Source organism: Heteronotia binoei, chromosome 1 (assembly GCF_032191835.1).
Source record: "Heteronotia binoei isolate CCM8104 ecotype False Entrance Well chromosome 1, APGP_CSIRO_Hbin_v1, whole genome shotgun sequence".
NCBI classification, from domain to species: domain Eukaryota; kingdom Metazoa; phylum Chordata; class Lepidosauria; order Squamata; family Gekkonidae; genus Heteronotia; species Heteronotia binoei.
This window is the reverse complement of record NC_083223.1, coordinates 175,006,250-175,027,867: the sequence shown is the minus strand read 5'-3', so window position 1 is coordinate 175,027,867 and position 21,618 is coordinate 175,006,250. Positions and strand designations below refer to the sequence as shown.

The 21,618-nt window shown below is 42.1% G+C and overlaps 1 protein-coding gene across 2 annotated transcripts in view; it reads right to left on the bottom strand.

Moving 5' to 3' along the window:
• Positions 1–21,618, bottom strand: part of LOC132575862 (latent-transforming growth factor beta-binding protein 1-like) — a 368,464-nt gene that overhangs the window by 225,078 nt on the left and 121,768 nt on the right. For both annotated transcript variants that reach the window (XM_060244552.1, XM_060244558.1), the window contains exons 6-7: positions 9,944–10,066; positions 824–991 (exon numbers count right to left, since the gene is read on the bottom strand). In XM_060244552.1, the coding sequence (XP_060100535.1) occupies positions 824–991; positions 9,944–10,066 (291 nt within the window). The remainder of the gene's footprint in view (positions 1–823; positions 992–9,943; positions 10,067–21,618) is intronic.

The following is a 21,618-nucleotide window of genomic DNA, read 5'->3' as shown; positions in this document are numbered from 1 at the left end:
GCTGTTCAATTTTCAAGACAGCTGCTAATGAGCGGACACAACATTTGAATCAAACTTCAACACATATAGGACTGAACAGAGTGATCACTGTTTCACTGGAATGGACTACACAATTTGGATCTAGATACTAAATGCAAAAGTGCACTTGCACAAATGGAAGGGTTATGCAAAGGGAGGGGAAGTTTCTGTCATTTGGACCAACTTCCATTTGACCTGTAGCCTTTGCCTTGCATTCCGTACAGTTTCCAAGGGTCCTCTTGACCTCAAGAGCAGCTTTTGAGCAATGCAGGGAAATATAAAGGGCAGGAGGAAAACATATGTTCCATGAAAGAGAAGTCCATTTGCTGATCTTTGGATCCCATTGTATGTGCATTGTACTTTAGGTGCATATCTAAGATTAAAATACTACACTCATGCATAGAGGTCTGGGAGTACAAGCACAGTAAGCAGAAAGTCACAATTTCACTCTGCTACTGTAAATAGGAACAGGATCAGGAACAGTACTGCCTGATCTTATTTGGAAAAGTGCAGCTGCATGTACATTTCAGTTGATCCCTATCCATCATGTGATGTGAAGCATGCATTAAGAAACATCACGCAGAGTGGAGAATTCAACATTGTTTGAAAACATGTGCCTGTGTAGCAGAAAAGGTTGGACCTTGAATATGTCTGCTCAAGCAATTGATTTTTCAAAAAATGTATTAAGAACCAGTAAAACATATCACTATACTGTAGGAAACCATTCTGTGAACATAAAGCTATACTATATGAAGTGTACAGTGCACATCAGTGCAAGTACATGCTTTTTCTGGGAACCTCTTACCTGTTCCTGGAAGGGGACATTTCTCACAGTGGGGGCCCCAGGCCTTGCCAACACTGCAACAGCAGAGCTGCTTGCTGAGCTGAACAGAGAGAGGGTGCATACACTGCTTTCCTGCACTGACAAACCGGTAGCAGGGCCCTTTCTCTTCAGTGACCATGGGATTATCAGCTGCAGCAAAAAGGGAAGGAGGATGCTAGAGTTTACATGACAAACAAAACAGAGAAATACCATAGGATTTCCACCACCAGATTTTTTTTAAAGGATCAAATGGATATACATCATCACAGAGAGACAAAGATGCTGACATCTAGGGAGAAATACTTCTTATCAATCATGAATTATTTCTGAAGGCAAACTAATACAACACAAGAAAAGAGAAGCCCAGATTTTTAGAAATAAAAGCCAATGTCCAAATTAGAGGCTGCCATGCTCCAACAACACAGAATTAGACGATGGCCTTCTTTCCCATGCAGAAGCATTGAAGCAGAAGCTTAAAGCAGGTGAACAGCAAAAATACAGAACACTGACATACCACACACTCACATTCAACACTCAAATTATGACACTCTGTAAATATATGGAACAGCAAAATGGACACTTTTGAGTTGACAAGCAAACTGTCTGTTTGAAGTCAATAAAAAATGATACTCTTTAATACTCGCTGACAACTTTGTGTGGTTTCAATAAAGTTACAGTATACAATGAGGAAAAGGCTGCTCCAAAGGAAAAGATACTTTGAAATATATCATCTGGTAATGTTATCATTCTTCCCTTGCTCACTGTTCCTTCTCTTCCACAGCCTTCTCAAATTCATGAGGCTAAATATCCTATTGAAAATTTGAAATATTTGGATTAACATAATTTTTGATTATAGCTCATTAAAAATATAGCACAGAGATGCTATGTGGTCAAGATATATTTGCTATAGTACGGGGTTTTTGGGGGGGGGGTAGTCTTGGCAGATCAGGAAGTTTCAATTATGGCAAAAAGAAGATAACAATTTTAAGGATGTGAGTTGCTAGCAGGAATGCCAAATTCCAAATCATGTATAATGTCTTACATCAGACCTGTACAACTTGTCATTCATAAATAGACTTAGCTTACCAGCCATATATGGCAGATCTCAAACAACTTCATAAAACTCCTGCTTTACAAAGTCTACAAAACTCTACAAAAACAAGAATGTGCCAACAGCACCAAGAAGCCACCATATGCAATTCTGCATGACCAGCAAGTTCTTAACTGGAAGGTAGGCTGTTTGCTATCACTCAGATCCCAATTCCCCACTGAACTCAAGACAACATTTTTATTGAGTTCATGGCACATTTAAATTAATGAAGGTTGTACAACAGCAGTGGCTGGTAGATTATCCCATATGCTATTATATTAATATTACACAATATATGAAAGAAATGATTGTCGATAGCTTCTTTCTCCTATGTGACAGAATATGTTTAAAATTCTTTTTAAAAGTTTACAAATGTAAAACAAACCCAGAAAAAATGAAGTTTTGCTTCTCTGGAGTCCAGGATTGCTCAAACATAAAAAAAAAATCATTATTACTATTAGTGTTATCATGATCCATTATTCTGCAGCAGAAAATGTTGGCAATAAAATAAGTCCTCCCATCCAGCCTAAATATAAGTACAGGAGGTCACAACTGCAGTATGAATAACAGTAAACAGGGTAGCCTAATTGTGCTTTATGAACACAGGAGGAGGGTACATGGGAAAAGGTAACCCACAGAAGCAGGGCAATCAGAAGACATCTTGAGTCTCTGACCGATTTCGCACTTACCCTTACACCGCTCTCATGTCCATCTTCTTAACGCAGCGTCCTCCCAATTTCCCACTTTTTGCGCCAGGGCTGCAGCAAACATCGCGGTTTTCGCACAGCAAATGGAACCCGCTAAAAACCAGTTTCTGTTTGCTGCACAAAAAACACGATGTTTGCTGCAGCCCCGACGCAAATGGTGGGAAATTGGGAGGACGATGCGTTGAGAAGACGGACATGAGAGTAGCGTAAGATGAGTGCAAAATCAGCCTCTGTTTACTTAGCACTTGGTTCCAGGATCTCCCCATAGATATAGATTCTGGAACACTGGAACAAGCGCTGCTTCTCCAGCCTCCACAAAGCTTGAAGGAAATTTCTCAGGTCCCTGTGGATGAGAAGACTCGAGCTTCTGCTTCCCAATATAGGAGAAGGCATGTGCTGGTAACTGGGGATTCCCAACTCAGAGGGGTAGAGCCTAACATGTGCCAACTGGACTTGTTGTCTCAAGAGGTATGCTGACTACTGGGTGTACACATCCAGGACATGACTGAAAGGGTAGGAAGACCCTTCAAGCCCATGGATTATCCCTTGGGCACCCTGGGTAGTCGTGACCATCTAATTTTGGAATTGACAGTCTTGGGGAAGGGAAAAGCTGTAGGTAGTCAGGGCACTGTAATCATTTGGATTCCATAATAAGTCATAATAAGTCATTTTTGAATAGTTTTTTTGGGAAAGGTAAAGGGGAAACAAATGGGGGAGGATCTTCAAATGTTGCCATTTGGTACTCAGTTGTTAGGATTAAAAATTTTGGCCATCCCTTGAATGTAATCCAGGCTGTAAAAAGACAACCACCGTACTAATAGAAAAACAAGTGAATATGAAGTAAAATAACAGAGCGATGTACACCCTGAGTGTTCTAAAACTTCAACCTGGTTTCAAATAAATTAAATAATTATATCCATGTATTTCAGCCCTCTGACCAAGCTAATTTTTTTTTTTTGCAGTTTCACTCGTAGAAGTGGGCACTGGAAAGGAATGCAAACAAAACAATATATGTTTTGTTAATATAGTAACAGGAGAAAAAATATGGAGACAAGTGAATCAAAAGATTCACAGTCCTCCAAAATGTTAGTATAACGTGGACTGAAAACCTTATGGTAGTAGTCTTAGATGGTTGGCAGTGGGTAATACATACCTAGAAAATGCCCTTAAATGGCACAGAAATACTATCTTCTTATTAGTCAAAACCTTGAAATTGCTGCTGCTTTTACCATCAGAAATCCATTTTAGAGTCTTATACTCTTTAGCATATAATAATTATATTTTTGGAGGGTTAGGCAACTTGATCTTGTTTCTGAATCCTTTGAAAATCAATTATACATTTTCATTTTTGCTAATACCATTCTTATTTTTATTTACAACCCTCTATTAAGAAAAAAATGATCTAATGAATCAGTGAAGCAAATTCTTTTATATTTTTATTTTCATGAAAAATTCTGATCATTTTGACTGAGACTACCATGACAAGGGGGAAGGAAGGGCTCCTGCTCCCCCATGCAGGTTTTTGACCCCAAAAGGCACCAGAGGGTGAAATTGCTGACACACATTCCCAGCAGTGTTTTGGGGCAGGGGGAAAGTCAGGAGTCCTTTCAGTTCTGTGGTGGTCTTGTCCAGAAACAGGCCCTTGTTGTGCTCTGAAACAGCTTCTCTGAGCAATACAAAATGGAAATGCATCTCTGAAGTTAACCCCAGAACACTTGTGTCCTAATATGCTCTTAATATGCTCCATGTACCTAGTACCTTTAAAATTTCTCACACTACAGAAAATTCTAAGTCTTTTCTTTCTTATGTTTAATGGCAATAATGGTTATGTTTCAAACTTCAGATGTACCCATTCTGGCTTTTTGCCGATGGATGATTTGACCATAGTTACCTATTGTCTGGTTACATCCAGACTGAACTACTGCAGTTTGTACCCTCCATGGATGTGTCTCTGAGGTCAATTTGGCTGGGCAAAATTGCAGCAATAATATTGCTGACCAGCACAGGCTGCTGGGAACAAATCTCGCTAGAACTGAAAGAACCACGCTGGTTGCTGGCTTCTGGACACAGTTCAAAGTGATGGTTATTACTCTTGATGCCCTAAGCTGTCTGGAACCAGAGTACATAAAGTACAAGTTACTCCCATTATGAGCCTGCCTGTCAGCTAAGGTCTTCTATGGAGGGCCTGTTTTGTGTTACCGTCCCTCCCTCTTCAGAGATGACATGGGTATCTGTTAGAGATAAGGTCTCCACAGCAGAAGCTGAACAGCAGAACTACTTCCATGCAGACGGACACCTTGTGTTTTGCTTTTCTAATTTTTAAGACATCACAACATTACTTCTTAGCTGACACAGGCAGTTCTCATTGATCTCCGCATTGAACTGTTTCACTGACAATTTAATGAATTTTTTTTAAAACCCTTGCTGATTATAAACTGTCACTGATAGACCATTGTTAGGGACTTATGTGATGTATTTAATCAAGTTTATGATGCTACTTTTCATTTAAAGTAATCAACAATTAAAATGCAGTAATAATCTGTTTTAATGGTTATTCGATTAAGCTTAATGTTAGCCATCTAAATTATGTTTGGTGAGATATAAACCTTTAAAATAAAAATAAATAAATACATTTAAAATGATGGGCAGCAGGAGATGTGCAACCAAAGAGGTACAACCTTCTAAGTCCATTGATGTCTATGGATTTAGAAGGGTGATTGTGGCTGATTGATTAGAGTGGCTGTGTTGCCCACCCTCTTTGTGTTATTAAGCTGTGCCTTGCCAAAGACTGAGCACATTGCAGAGACCTTGGCAGCTGGGGAATTGCTGAAAACTTTTGAGTTCGTGTGAAGGGCTGAAGGTGAAGGTGATTGTGGCTGATTGATTAGAGTGGCTGTGTTGCCCACCCTCTTTGCATTATTAAGCTGTGACTTGCCAGAAAGCTAAAGGGCTCTTGGCCTGTGGCTCTTAGCCTGGGGGCTGTGTAAGAACCAGGAACCCAGATTCCTTGTGTTCCCAATAAGGTAAGTAGACTCTCCAGGTGGGGAGCCACATAAACAAACAGGGTTTAAAAGGGGACTGCATATTTTTAAAAAGCTATCATGAAGGTAGAATGCCAACAGGGGGGTGGGGGCTTTCCAGTGTTTTGTATTGAGTGTCACATGTATGACTATCTGCCCAAAGGACAGAAGTCTTGGGTGTGTGCTTGATGCAAGGAGCTCCTGGTCCTCAGGGAACAAGTTCGTACCCTTGAGGCCGAGGTGACTGACCTGGAGAAGCAGAGACAGTCAGTTAGGCACTCGCAGAAGACTCTCGGGGACGTGTTAGTTGAGCCCCGCTCTGAACGTGGCAGCCCCGTTGCTGCCAGGGAGCCTGAGGGTCAAGAGGGAACAGGGCACTGTGCTGAGGATAAGGGGAATGAGCCCTCAGAAGGGACCTCTTCTTCGGTTGGTGAGTGGGTATCTTTTTGCGCCAAGGAACCATCCCTGGGCGGGGAGAGAGGGAGGGTCTTGGTAGTTGGTGATTCAATCCTTAGGCAAGTAGACAGCTGGGTGGCAAAACCGTGTACTGATCGTATGGTGACTTCCCTGCCTGGTGCGAAGGTAGCGGACATTACGCGTGTAGTAGATAGGCTGATAGACAGTGCTGGGGAGGAGCCGGTGATCGTGGTGCATGTTGGCACCAATGATGTGGGGAAATACAGTCGTGAGGTCCTGGAGAAAAAATTTAGGCTGCTAGGTTGGAGACTTAAGGCCAGGACCTCCAAGGTAGCCTTCTCGGAAGTGCTACCTGTTCCACATGCAGGGCTGGAGAGACAAGCACAAATTAGAAGTCTCAATGTGTGGATGAGACGATGGTGCAAGGAGGAAGGGTTTAAGTTTGTTAGGCACTGGGATGCTTTCTGGAACAAGTGGGAGCTGTACAAAAAAACCGGTCTCCACTTGTCCCCGGATGGAACCAGGCTGTTGGCGCTTAAAATCAAAAAGGTGGCAGAGCAGTTTTTAAACTAAATCTAGGGGGAAAGCCAACAGGAGATGAAATGTCTCTGGTTCGGGAGGACTCATCTCAAAGAGATGAAGGGTTAGCTGATACTTTTCTACCAGGATCAGAGTTGTCCACTGAGATGGTGACAAACAAAATGGACTGCCTGCCAGAGTATCCAGGCGGCAGGAGGAAGGTGGCGGGCCTAGCTTGCCTGGAAATTATAGATGTTTGTACGCAAATGCTAGAAGTCTTCGAAGTAAAATTGATGAGTTGGAATGTTTAGTGTTGGGGGGAAACATAGACATTGTGCGAATTTCAGAAACTTGGTGGAATGAGGAGAATCAGTGGGACACGGTGATTCCTGGATATGTTATACCGGAAGGATAGGAAGGGAAGGGTTGGAGATGGGGTGGCTCTGTATGTCAGAGAGGGCATTCGGTCCAGTAAGACTGAGGTCAGAGAATTGGACTCCCTTATAGAAATGCTTTGGGTTGAAATAGAGGGCCCAAAAGGCAATTTAAATATGGGAGTTTGTTATTGCCTACCAAATCAAAAGACAGAGGACGACTATAATATGATGGAAGGCTTAAAGATGGTGGCTAGACAAAAAAACTGTGTCGTCATAGGTGATTTTAACTACCCACAGATTGATTGGGTCAATATATGTGTGCTGCTCGAGAGAAAGAGACTGAGTTTCTAAATGCTCTCAACGACTGTGCTATGGAGCAGATGGTCTCTGAACCTACCGCGGGGGGGGGGGGGCGATCCTGGATTTGGTCCTAAGTAATGCCCAAGACCTGGTGAGAGATGTAAAAGTCATCGCACCGCTTGGGAGCAGTGACCATAACGTTATTGATTTCACTATTTGTATAAATAGGGAGTTGCCCCAAAAGAATGGCACGACCACGTTTAACTTTAAAAGGAGTAAATTCTCTGAGATGCGGAGGCATGTGAAGAGGAAACTGAAAGCAAAGGTAAATACGGTCAAAACCCTTGGGGAAGCTTGGACGCTATTTAAAACTACAATCCTAGAAGCACAGATAAAATATATACCACAAGTTAGGAAAGGTACAAACAGGTATAAGAGAAGGCCTGCATGGTTAACAAACAAAGTAATGGAAGCTGTAAAAGGTAAGAAGGACTCCTTTAAGCAGTGGAAAGCTACTCCAAGTGAAATTAATAAAAGGGAACACAGGCAATGGCAAATCAAATGTAAGACTGTGATCAGGCAGGCAAAAAGGGACTATGAGGAGCATATTGCAAAAAACATAAAGACCAACAATAAAAATTTCTTCAAATATATTAAAAGCAGGAAACCAGCTTGGGAGGCAGTGGGGCCCTTGGATGACCAAGGAGTCAAAGGATTACTGAAGAAGGATAGGGAAATGGCTGAGAAGCTAAATGAATTTTTTGCCTCCGTCTTCATTGTGGAAGATGAGAAGTGTTTACCTGCTCTGGAACCACTTCTATTGGAAGGGGTGTTGAAAGACCTGAGCCAGATTGAGGTGACAAGAGAGGAGGTCCTACAACTGATGGACGAATTAAAAACCAATAAGTCACCAGGTCCGGATGGCATACATCCAAGAGTTCTGAAAGAACTCTAAGTTGAACTTGTGGATCTTCTGACAAAAATATGTAATCTTTCATTGACATCTGCCTCCGTTCCTGAGGACTAGAAGGTAGCAAATGTCACCCCCATCTTTAAAAAGGGTTCCAGAGGAGATCCAGGAAACTACAGGCCAGTCAGTCTGACTTCAATACCGGGAAAGCTGGTAGAAAGCATTATCAAGGACGGAATGAGTAGGCACATTGATGAACACAAGTTATTGAGGAAGACTCAGCATGGGTTCCGTAAGGGAAGATCTTGCCTCACTAACCTGTTACATTTTTTTGAGGGGGTGAACAAACATGTGGACAAAGGAGACCCGATAGATATTGTTTACCTTGATTTCCAGAAAGCTTTTGATAAAGTTCCTCATCAAAGGCTCCTTTGTAAGCTCAAGAGTCATGGAATAAAAGGACAGGTCCTCTTGTGGATCAAAAACTGGCTAATTAATAGGAAGCAGAGAGTGAGTATAAATGGGCAGTCTTCGCAGTGGAGGACGGTAAGCAGTGGGGTGTTGCAGGGCTCGGTACTGGGTCCCATGCTCTTTAACTTGTTCATAAATGATTTGGAGTTGGGAGTAAGCAGTGAAGTGGCCAAGTTTGTGGATGACACTAAATTGATCAGGGTGGTAAGAATCAGAGAGGACTGTGAGGAACTCCAAAGGGATCTGTTCAGGCTGGTTGAGTGGGCGTCAACGTGGCAGATGAGGTTCAATGTGGCCAAGTGCAAATTAATGCACATTGGGGCCAAGAATCCCAGCTACAAATACAAGTTGATGGGGTGTGAAATGGCAGAGACTGACCAAGAGAGAGATCTTGGGGTCGTGGTAGATAACTCACTGAAAATGTCAAGACAGTGTACAATTTCAATAAAAAAGGCCAACGCCATGCTGGGTATTATTAGGAAGGGAATTGAAAACAAATCAGCCAGTATCATAATGCCCCTGTATAAATCGATGGCGCGGTCTCATTTGGAATACTGTGTGCAATTCTGGTCACCGCACCTCCAAAAGGATATTATAGCATTGGAAAAAGTGCAGAAAAGGGCAACTAGAATGATTACAGGCTTGGAACACTTTCCCTATGAAGAAAGGTTAAAATGCTTGGGGCTCTTTAGCTTGGAGAAACGTCGACTGCGGGGTGACATGATAGAGGTTTACAAGATTATGCATGGGATGGAGAAGGTAGAGAAAGAAGTACTTTTCTCCCTTTCTCACAATACAAGAACTCGTGGGCATTCAATGAAATTGCTGAGCAGTCGGGTTAGAACGGATAAAAGGAGGTACTTCTTCACCCAAAGGGTGATTAACATGTGGAATTCACTGCCACAGGAGGTGGTGGCAGCTATAGGCATAGCCAGCTTATGGCATAACTCTGCACAGAATTGCACTGCAAGCAGAGAAAATAAAAATTCATTTTGTTCAACCACAGTCAAGCTGCGGTTGAACAAAATGCTGTTATTAGGCTATATTATGAAATAAATTTCTTTTTCTCATGTCTCATTGGATATACCCTCTTTGAGTACTATGCCACATGATCATGTTTTAAAATTGTAGTTAGAGCACAGAGACCACATTCAGTATCAAATTTTAAATTCTCACAGTTTGACAGAATGTGAGCCATTTTTGATTACAATATACTTCACTCTCTTACAAACTGCAAAGGGGAGGAAGTCGAGCTGATAGTTAACTGATGGCTTTGATTTTTTGTACTTACGGATGCATCTGGAAAGGGTGGGGTCTGGCACAAATCCTGGTTTGCAGGTACACCTATAGCTGCCCATGGTATTCAAACACTCACCATTAGGGCACACCCCTTGTAGCTGACATTCATTAATGTCTGTAAAGGAACACAAAATATTGCCAGTTAAACAATATGAGAAACTTTAATATATGTAGCCTCCCATTTTACCTGCCTTTAGTCATGACGCAAGATTGTCTCCAGGAATATATCCTTTCTCAAGCTGCTTTCTGCATTGCTTGGCAGTCTCAAAACTAATGTAGGGGACCACCTAAGATGCATATCTTTTTAATGTTCTGCTGCATCATGTGAGACATTGACACTCAAATGAAAGACATACTGTCATACACACAGGTAACGTTATAAAGAAAACAAGCATAAAATATTGTGACACCATTGCAGGAACTACAAGAATGTTATTAACTCCATTTGGAGCAAGAATAAGAGCGACGCTGAATGCATCTTTTGTTCAATTAAACTATTTCACAGAATCTTTATTTTTGTCTGAAAAGCTATGATTCACTACATTTTTGCTCAGTTTGCATTCAGTTACTGCACTATGATTTGGTGTTATGAGAATGAGCCTTAGTAATCCTTGGGCTTAAGCACTCCCTCATCCTTGTGATGCTTTCTGGTTCACGTCAAACCAAAATTTGCCTTTACATGTGAACCACAAACTATGGTTTGTTTCTTGCCTACAAACCATCATTTTTAAAAATTATTTTTGTATTTTTATACATGCATGTGTGTGTGCGCATGTGCATCTAAAAGTCATGGTAACCTCTGTTAACTGGCCCCTACTGGGGGCCTGGAAGATATTCAGGGAGGTGGCTGAATAAAGCCCGACTGCTTGTATTCTAAGAAGGTCTCCCAACCAAGTACTTCGCAGAGTTGACCCTGCTTTGCTTCTGAGATCTGATGAGATCAGGCATGCCTAGGCTGTCACGGTCATGGCCAAACCACCTGGTTTTGAAGAAGAAATAAACCATAGTTTGCAGATTAAATGAACAAACAAACTATATTTTGTTGTGAACAAGAAATGTTGATGCATCAGCATGATTATGGATCCTTTTGATAGTTGTTCTGCCTTGCTAGAATACCTTTTTCTGAACAAATGAAGACAATAACCTTGACAGTTTTCAGTAAATGTTGCTAAGCATTTGTAGTGAGAAAAGTAATATATATATCACCTCCGAAGACCTAGTTACAGTGATCCATGCGATGGTCACTTACAGGTCAAATTACTGTAATTTGCTCTATGCAGGGCTGCCATTGAACCAGATCTAGAAATTGCAGCTGGTGCAGAATACAGCAGTGTGCTTGCTGATGATAATGTCTGTGACGGTGCACATTCAGCCAGTGCTACACTAACTGCATTGGCTGCCTAATGAGTACCAGATCTGATTCAAGGTTATGATGATGGCATTTCAAGCCTTATTTGGCCAGGAACCAGCATACTTATGGAACCATCTCTCCTCGTATGTGACCCAGAGAGCATTGCACTCTACTGATCAACATTTCCTGGTCGTCCTGGGCCTGAAAGACATCCAGTTAGCCTCAACCAGAGCCAGGGCTTTTTCCACTCTGGCCCTAGCCTGGGGGAACCAGCCTCCCAACTAGAATCATATCCTTGCAGGACTTGTTACAGTTCCGCAGTGCCTGTAAAATACAGTTCCACCAGGCCTTCAACTGAGATGGTGGACATCCAACCATCTCAGTCTCCCCTGCCCACAGCACCAGCCTTAGTGCCTGGACTAACATATTGCAGGAAGCATTATGGACTACCTAAGTGTTAAGCTGCCATCTTCTTTTGTATTGTTTTAACTATGGTTTTAGGTACTATGTTTTTATCAATTTTTATGCTTTATATGTTGTGACTGCCCCAAGCCCACTTGTGGGGTACAGCAGGGTATAAACCCAATAAAATAAAAATAGATAAATACCTCACTATAATAGCTTGAGTTAAAATACTTTAAAAGGGGTACTTTAACTTTAAAGGGGGTAAATACACTGCGATGAGGAGGCATGTGATGAGGAAACTGAAAGGAAAGGTACATATGGTCAAAACCCTTAGGGAAGCTTGGACGCTATTTAAAACTATAATCCTAGAAGCTCAGATAAAATACATACCACAAGTTAGGAAAGGCACAAACAGGCATAAGAAAAGGCCTGCATGGTTAACAAACAAAGTAATGGAAGCTGTAAAAGGTAAGAAGGACTCCTTTAAGCGGTGGAAAACCAGTCCAAGTGAGATTAGTAAAAGGGAACACAGGCTGTGGCAAATCAAATGCAAGACTGTGATCAGGCAGGCAAAAAGGGACTATGAGGAGCATATTGCAAAAAACATAAAGACCAACAATAAAAATTTCTTCAAATATATTAGAAGTAGGAAACCAGCCAGGGAGGCAGTGGGGCCCTTGGATGACCTTGGGGTAAAAGGATTACTGAAGGAGGATAGGGAAATGGCTGAGAAGCTAAATGAATTTTTTGCCTCCGTCTTCACTGTGGAAGACGAGAACTTTTTGCCCGCCCCAGAACCACTAAATTTGGAAGGGGTGTTGAAAGACCTGAGTCAGACTGAGGTGACAAAAGAGGAGGTCCTACAACTGATAGACAAATTAAAAACTAATAAGTCACTGGGTCCGGATGGCATACATCCGAGAGTTCTGAAAGAACTCAAAGTTGAACTTGTGGATCTTCTAACAAAAATCTGTAATCTTTCATTGAAATCTGCCTCCGTTCCTGAGGACTGGAAGGTAGCAAATGTCACCCCCATCTTTAAAAAGGGTTCCAGAAGAGATCCGAGAAATTACAGGCCAGTCAGTCTGACTTCAATACCGGGAAAGTTGGTAGAAACCATTATCAAGGACAGAATGAGTAGACACATTGATGAACACGGGTTATTGAGGAAGACTCAGCATGGGTTCTGCAAGGGAAGATCTTGCCTCACTAACCTGTTACATTTCTTTGAGGGGGTGAACAAACATGTGGACAAAGGAGACCCGATAGATGTTGTTTACCTTGACTTCCAGAAAGCTTTTGATAAAGTTCCTCATCAAAGGCTCCTTAGAAAGCTTGAGAGTCATGGAGTAAAAGGACAGGTCCTCTTGTGGATCAAAAACTGGCTGAGTAATAGGAAGCAGAGAGTGAGTATAAATGGGCAGTCTTCACAGTGGAGGACGGTAAGCAGTGGGGTGCCGCAGGGCTCGGTACTGGGTCCCATGCTCTTTAACTTGTTCATAAATGATTTAGAGTTGGGAGTGAGCAGTGAAGTGGCCAAGTTTGCGGATGACACTAAATTGTTCAGGGTGGTGAGAACCAGAGAGGATTGTGAGGAACTCCAAAGGGATCTGTTGAGGCTGGGCGAGTGGGCGTCAACGTGGCAGATGCGGTTCAATGTGGCAAAGTGCAAAGTACTGCACATTGGGGCCAAGAATCCCAGCTACAAATACAAGTTGATGCGGTGTGAACTGGCAGAGATTGACCAAGAGAGAGATCTTGGGGTCATGGTAGATAACTCACTGAAAATGTCAAGACAGTGTGCGTTTGCAATAAAAAAGGCCAACACCATGCTGGGAATTATTAGGAAGGGAATTGAAAACAAATCAGCCAGTATCATAATGCCCCTGTATAAATTGATGGTGCGGTCTCATTTGGAGTACTGTGTGCAGTTCTGGTCGCCGCACCTCAAAAAGGATATTATAGCATTGGAGAAAGTCCAGTTAAAGGCAACTAGAATGATTAAAGGGCTGGAGCACTTTCCCTATGAAGAAAGGTTGAAACGTTTGGGACTCTTTAGCTTGGAGAAACGTCGACTGCGGGGTGACATGATAGAGGTTTACAAGATAATGCATGGGATGGAGAAAGTAGAGAAAGAAGTACTTTTCTCCCTTTCTCACAATACAAGAACTCGTGGGCATTCGATGAAATTGCTGAGCAGACAGGTTAAAACAGATAAAAGGAAGTACTTCTTCACCCAAAGGGTCATTAACATGTGGAATTCACTGCCACAGGAGGTGGTGGCAGCCACAAGTATAGCCACCTTCAAGAGGGGTTTAGATAAAAATATGGAGCACAGGTCCATCAGTGGCTATTAGCCACAGTGTGTGTATATATATAAAATTTTTTGCCACTGTGTGACACAGAGTGTTGGACTGGATGGGCCGTTGGCCTGATCCAACATGGCTTCTCTTATGTTCCTATATAAAACAATTAAAATGCATACAGAATACAAAACATTGATCAGGAAGGTGAGATCATTGAGGGAATGATCAATGAGACAAAAATAATCTTCAGGCATAATATGGTAACAGAAGGGGACAGATTAATCTCCATGTAGAATTTCTTTTCAGAGTTTTGGTGCTATGACCAAGAAGGCCATCTCCTGTGTTGCCACATGCCTAATCTCAAAAGGCAGGGGCACCCAAAAGCAGAGCCTCCAAAAATGACAGTAATGTCCAGCAGGTTCATAACAGATTAGGTGGTCCTTCAGATATGTTGGTTCCAAACCATACAGAGCTTTGAGGGTCAAGATCAGCACCTTGACCTATGCCCAGAAACAAACTGGAAGCCAGAGTGGGTGAGCCAAGACTGAGTGATATGGTCCCTTTGACCCACTCCAGTCTATATCCTAGTTGCGGTGTTCTATACCAATTGAAGTTTCCAAAACCTTTTCCAGGGTAGCCCCATATAGAGTGCACTGCAGTAATCTAATCTAGTATTTTAGTAAATGAAAGTATTAAAAGGTGTTAGTCCTTGATCGATCTCTGGCATTTAGTGCTGTAAATCATAAAGCTTTGTTTGGATTTTAATCATTTTTGCCTGATGGACATAAAAGAATTTCAGTTGGAAATATGGAATCTCTGAGTCAGTGCAGTGCCAAGTGAACGGCAGTCAGTTGGGCTCTGAGAGATAGCAAGAAAGGGAGCTGTTGGTGTGAGTGTTTGCCTTTCAACTGCTGGGGAAAATTAGTTGATGCTACTGCATGGAAGGAGAGAGTCTGAAGGGGGGTGGTGCTTGCTGGAGAGTGAGGAACTGCTTCTGTTTGTCTGTTTTGACTGGGCTGTAGCTGAGCGTAGATGATTGCATCAGGTGATTGTTGCTGATTGGAAGTGTCTTGTGTTGCCTGGGACTGACTGCTGGCCCCATCCTCTGCATTTGTGATGCACCTCATCAGAGGACCGAGCCGAAGGGCAAGAGCCAAAGGCCTCTTGGTCTGTGGCTCTTAGCCTAGGGGCTCTGAAAGAAGACCAGGAAACATTAGGAAGCCAGGGCCATAGTCTCCTTGTATGTAGACTAGGTAGACTTTTCTCAGGGAGAGTCACATAAATGTGAAAGGTATTAAAAGGGAGATGGTATTTATTTATTTTTACAAAAAAGCAATTATGAAGGCAGAATGCCAGCAGGGGGTTGGGGGCTATCCAGTGTTTTGCACTGAGTGTCATATGTATGACTATCTGCTCAATGGACATAAATTTTGGGTTTCTGCTTGGTGCAAGGAGCTCCTGGGAACGAGTTCACACCCTTAAGGCCGAGGTGACTGATCTGGAGAAGCAGAGACAGTCAGTTAGACACGTGGAAAAGGCTCCCAGGGACTTGTTAGATGTGTCCCGCTCTGAAAATGGCAGCCCTGCCACTTTCACAGAGCCTGAAGGTTAAGAGGAAACAGGGCACCATGCTGAGGAAAAGAGAATGAGCCCTCAGAAGCCACCTCTTCTTCAATTGATGAATGAGTATCCTTTTGCACCAAGGAACTATCCCTGCACAGGGAGGGAGGGAGCTCTTGGTAGCTGGTGATTTGATCCTTAGACTGGGTGGCAAACCCACGTACTGACCACATACTGCCTGCTGTGAAGGTAGCAGACATTACGTGTGTTCTAGATAGGCTGGTAGACAGTGCTGAGGAGGAACGAGTGGTTGTGGTACATGTTGGCACCAATGGTGTAGGAAAATTCAGTCGTGAGGTCCTGGAAGAAAAATTTAGGCTGCTAGGCAGGAGAATCAAGGCCAGGACCTCCAAGATAGCTTTCTCAGAAGTGTTACCTGTTCCATGTGCAGGGCCAGAGAGACAGGCACAAATCAGGGGTCTCAATGCATGGATGAGACAATGGTGTAGGAAGGAAGGGTTCAAGTTTGTTAGGCACTGGGATGCTTTTTAGAACAAGTGGGAGCTGTACAAAAGAAACAGTCTTCACTTGTCCTAAGAAGGAGCCAGGCTGCTGGCTCTTAAAATCAAAAAGGTGGCAGAGCAGTTTTTAAACTTAATCTTAGCAGACAGCCGACAGGAGAGGAAATGTCTCTGGTTTGGGATGGCTCATCTCAAAGAAATGAAGTGTCAGCTGTTACCTTTCTACAGGGAAATGGACTAGAGTTATCAACTGAAACAGTAACAAACAATATGGACTGCCTGGCAAGATCTCAATGCAGCTGGAGGAAGGTTGTGCGCCTAACATGCCTGAGAAATTATAGATGTTTATATCAATCAATCGATCAAAATTTTTTATTGCTGTCCAAGGACCAGCCAGTTTGGAGCATATAGAAAGGAGGTTTGTAAATGTACATAAAATAAATTCTAAGTCAATTACATTCCCTTAATCAAACAGATCCTTTCCCTACACAGACCGCATGTGTTACCCGTTTCTGGCTATCCCTTAACAAGAATGTCTGCAATATTTCAGGTCTGAGGTCAATATAGTCTTGCAAAGGTTTAAATTTAGAGAATAGTGCGATAAGTATTCGACATCTCTCATCCTGATAGAGGGTACAGTGTAAAAGTATGTGTATGATAGTCTCAAAATTGGGACCTTCCGGCAAGACTAGGAGCATGGACATCTGCTGTATGTAGGCCTTGAATCAATGTATTTACATAAAAGTTAAATAAAAAGAGAGCTAGAAGGCAGCCTTGTCTGACACCCTTCTGTACTGATACTTTTTTGGATAAATTACCCTCGTGCATATATCTTATCTGAAGTTCGCTATTTTCATGGAGACTGCATATCAAATGCAGCAGCCTCTTATCGATAGAGGAATCCCTCAATTTAGCCCATAATCTACCTCATGAGATGGTATCAAAGGCAGCCACCAGATCTATGAATGCTGCGTATAAGTTTTTCCTAAGCAACAGTGCATACATATGCATTAGGTCGGGGTGGCCAATGGTAGCTCTCCAGATATTTTTTGCCTACAACTCCCATCAGCCCCAGCCATTGGCCATGGTGGCTGGGGCTGATGGGAGTTGTAGGCAAAAATATCTGGAGAGCTACCGTTGGCCACCCCCGCATTAGGTAATCCAGTACCAGGCAGTGATCCATGATGGATCGGACCTTGAGAAAAACCTGCTTGTTCTATTGCTAGTACATTCTCTTGAACTAGCCACTTGCATAGTTTCAAGCATAGATGTTTAAGTGTATAATTTACAGATGGTGTTTTGGAGGCTTATCTGTCTATAATTATTTGGGTCATTTCTATTCCCTTTTTTATATATTGGGATTATGATGGCTAAGCCCCAGTCCTTTGGTATCTGGGCCATTTGATCAATATATGTAAACAGATTGGCTAATATTGGAGCCCACCAGTCTATATTTGATTTGAGAAGTTCTGCAACAAATGCTAGAAGTGTCCAAGGTAAAATTAGGGAGTTGGAATGCTTAGTGGTGAGGGAAAACATAGACACTGTGGGCATTTCAGAAACTTGGTGGAATGAGGAAAATCAATGGGACATGGTGATTTCCAACCCCCCCCCCCCCGAAGGATCGGGGCGGGAAGGGTTGGAGGTGGGGTGGCTCTGTATGTCAGAGCATATATAGTCCAGTAAGATTGAGAAAGAGAATTAGATTCACTTCTGGAAATGCCATGGGTCAGAATAGTGGGCCCAAAAGGAAGCTCAACTCTAGGAATTTGTTATCACTTGACCAGATCAAAAGCTAGAGGATGATTATAAAATGACAAAAAAAATTAAAGAGTGGCTAGACAAAATAACTGTGTCATAATAGGTGATTTTAAATACCCACACATTGACTGGGTAGTTCAAGTCAGGAGAAAGAGATTGAGTTTCTAGACCAGGGGTGGCCAAACTTGCTTAACATAAGAGCCACATAGAATAAATGTCAGATGTCTGAGAGACACAAGACATGAACATCCAATGTTTGAGAGCTGCAAGCCAGGAAGGAAGGAAGGCAGGCAGGCAGGCAAATAGATGAGGGAGGAAGAGGTGGAAAGAAAGCAACTTTAACTTTGAATGTGTTCTCTAGGACGCTGGCTGACTTGGCTCAAAGAAGCGATTAAAAGAGACAAATACCTTCTCCAAGCCAGCCAACGGGGTAGTGGGGGCTTCAAGAGCCACACAATATGTGTGAAAGAGTCACATGTGGGTCCCGAGCCACAGTTTGGCCACCCCTCTCAGTGGGTGACACTCTCAATGACTGTGCTATGGAGCAGATGGTCACAGAACCTACCAGAAGAGAGGTGATCTTGGACATGTTCCTAAGTAATGCCCAAGACCTGCTGAGAGAGGTTAAAGTGATTGCACCACTTGGGAACAGTGACCATAATGCTATGAGTTCAACATTTGTATAAATAGGGGGTTACCCCAAAAGACCAACATTTGTATAAATAGGGAGTTACCCCAAAAGACCACTTTTAACTTTAAAAGGGGGTAACTTTTCTGAAATGAGGGAGCATGTGAAGAGGAAGCTGAAAGGAAAGGTAAAAAGAGTCAAAACCTTTGGGGAAGCTTTGAGATTATTTAAAACTACAATCCTAGAAGCTCTGATAAAATATACCACAGGTTAGGAGAAGCACAAATAGGTATAGAAAAAGACCTGCATGGTTAACAAACAAAGTAATGGAAGCTGTAAAAGGTAAGGATTCCTTTAAACGATGGAAAGCTAGTCTCAGTGAGGTTAATAAAAGGGAACGCAGGCTGTGGCAAACAAAATGCTACTGAGCTGCTGAAATAGCCTTAAAGGACTGGTAGTGTCTACTGAGACTAGAGTGAGAATAGTCTCACTCTGGTATTTTTGTAACTTTGCTTGCAGCTGCCCTCACTCAACAAAAGTCCTTAGCCTGAGAGTGCCCTCTCACTGAAGAGAAAAAAATGCAGCTTTTCCTTTGGGAGTTTTTAAATAGTGATGAGCCTTTTATCCCATTTAGGATTTGATCCCTTCTCAGTCCTGAAGGCTGAATCTGAAGATCTTCCATGAAAATCAATTAACTGCAAAGGAGCAAAACCCCAGAAACAGAGAGAAAACTGTTTTGCCTTTCTCTCTCTCATATATGTAAACTTTTTAACTGTCATAGGAATGCATTTTAAAGTGCAATTCTAAGTGCTGTAAGAGGACATGAGCCAAGGATCCCTCAAGCTCATTTACAGTACAACTAAACTACACCTTAGACTTCAAAAAGTTTCAGTTGTATTGTCAGTAATTCTTTCAGCAATCCTGAAAAGTAGATTAGTATTAGTGTCCAGTTACCAGTGAATTTTAATCAGTGTAGCTCATAGACCAACTCCTTAACCACCTCTACCATAGCTATTTAAAACATCAGTACATGCTTTCAGGCATTCTTGAATGTTTCTTCATTCACTATACTACAGTAGACATAATAGAGATATACAAAATGCTTTTTAGCCATTTAGTTTGAACTGTTATTTTCCATGCTGACAAATCCTTATTCTTCTTCTGATTTGCATTATATTTAACTGATAACTAGTTCCAGAGAATCAACTCGGGAGAGATAGTAGAAAGAAATGCATCAAATGTTTGCACAGCACCTGGGGGGGAAGGAGTGGGAAGAAACTGATTCAAAAGGACTTTCAAGAACAGCTATTTCCTAGAGCAGGAAGCGATATAACAGCATGGGTGGCCTCCAAAAATCCAGCACACATGAAAATCCAAGGAAAACATCCTGAACACAGCTAGATATTATCATTTGAAACAGCAATTCAGGGAGTAATGATCTAGGTTTATGATACAAGGGAGCAACCCCCCGCCCCCCAAAAAAATCTGAACATCGTCATTAGGTAATTGTATCAACCTGAAGGAGCCTGTCATCTTGAGATTCTTGAATGGTGATCTCTGTAGCCTGCTTCAAATTCTCATCTGGGTACTAGATCCTTTTCCATACAGAAAATGACTATATGACAAACTGAGACCCAAATTGCACAAATCTTCCTTATAAAATGGGTTTGGGGGGGGGGGGGAGAACCAGCAATTTGAACATATGAAGTGCTCCCTCCACAAATTACATTGGAAGAATACTGGTGTGGAGAGCATTCCTTATAGAAACAGTATATTTTCCCAACTCAGCATCTATATTAGGCCAATGTCTCAAGAACTGTGTCAGTGAATAGCATGACTCTGAGGGACTACATGGTATCCACTGAGGTAGAATATAACCTCTGCAGACTTATGAGAACTTTGGAAACTACACTATCTACAATGGACTTTTGGAAACAGGCAGGGTCCAAGATTCTGAACTCCCAAAGGAAAGGGCTGGTAGAAAGCTAACAACATCAACAAGGATGGATGTTTGTGCCTCAGACGGAGGCAGGAGGCAGGCAAGCACAGCTATATACCTTATACAATGGATTAAAAGGTAAAAGTAGTCCCCTGTGCAAGCACCAGTCATTACCAACTCTGGGGTGATGTCGCATCACAACATTTTCACGTCAGACTTTTTTACAGGGTGGTTTGCCATTGCCTTCCCCAGTCATCTACACTTTCCCCCCAGCAAGCTGGGTACTCATTTTACCAACCTCGGAAGGATGGAAGGCTGAGTCAACCTTAAGCTGGCTACCTGAACCCAGCTTCCACCGGGATCAAACTCAGGTAGTGAGCAGAGAGCTCAGACTGCAGTACTGCAGCTTTACCATTCTGTGCCACGGGGCTCTTTCTATAATGAATACTGGCCTGCAAAAGATGTGAACAAGATCATATCAGACAACTTTCTGAAAATCATCCACCCAGTCCACAATACTGCCCTTAGCATCAAATTATAATTTTACTGGCAGTAAGAATTAATGGCATCTAGTTAGCTTCTCATTACAAAATTTCATCTTCTCTGTGCACTGCTCTTTGATTGTAATAAATCATTAATTCATTCATTTTCTCTAGATACTTTGGCTAATTGAAGAAGCAATTGAAGAAGCATTATCTACTCCTTGAGGATGTTGTCTTCTCAATGTGCTGTAATGCTGTAACCATGTTAACTGTAAATAAAATATTATATTATCATCAATGTCTACTTGTATTTGTTTAACATCCTATCACAAACACTCACAGTCAACATTATCAGCATGTACAAATCATAATACAAGACTCATAAATACTATATAAAAGCTCCACACTTCTGAAACATTATAGTCGATGATTTCTTAGAGTATTCTCTGTCCTGGCACCACAAATTATTATTAGTCCAATCTGTGGAGTTAATAGCTCTGTTTCAGATGTCTATTTTGTCTAGGGTCCAAATTCTCAACTATCTCCATTGAAAATATAACAAAGGCCATGCAAAATTCTTATGATCCTTGACTTTCCAAACAGTGTGGAGTGGAGTTGCAATAAAGAATTGTTCAATAACTCATTTGCATCACATGGAACGCCATTGCCCTTTGTTGAGCAAGCTTTTGCTGCACTCAAGAGAATTTTAGCCCT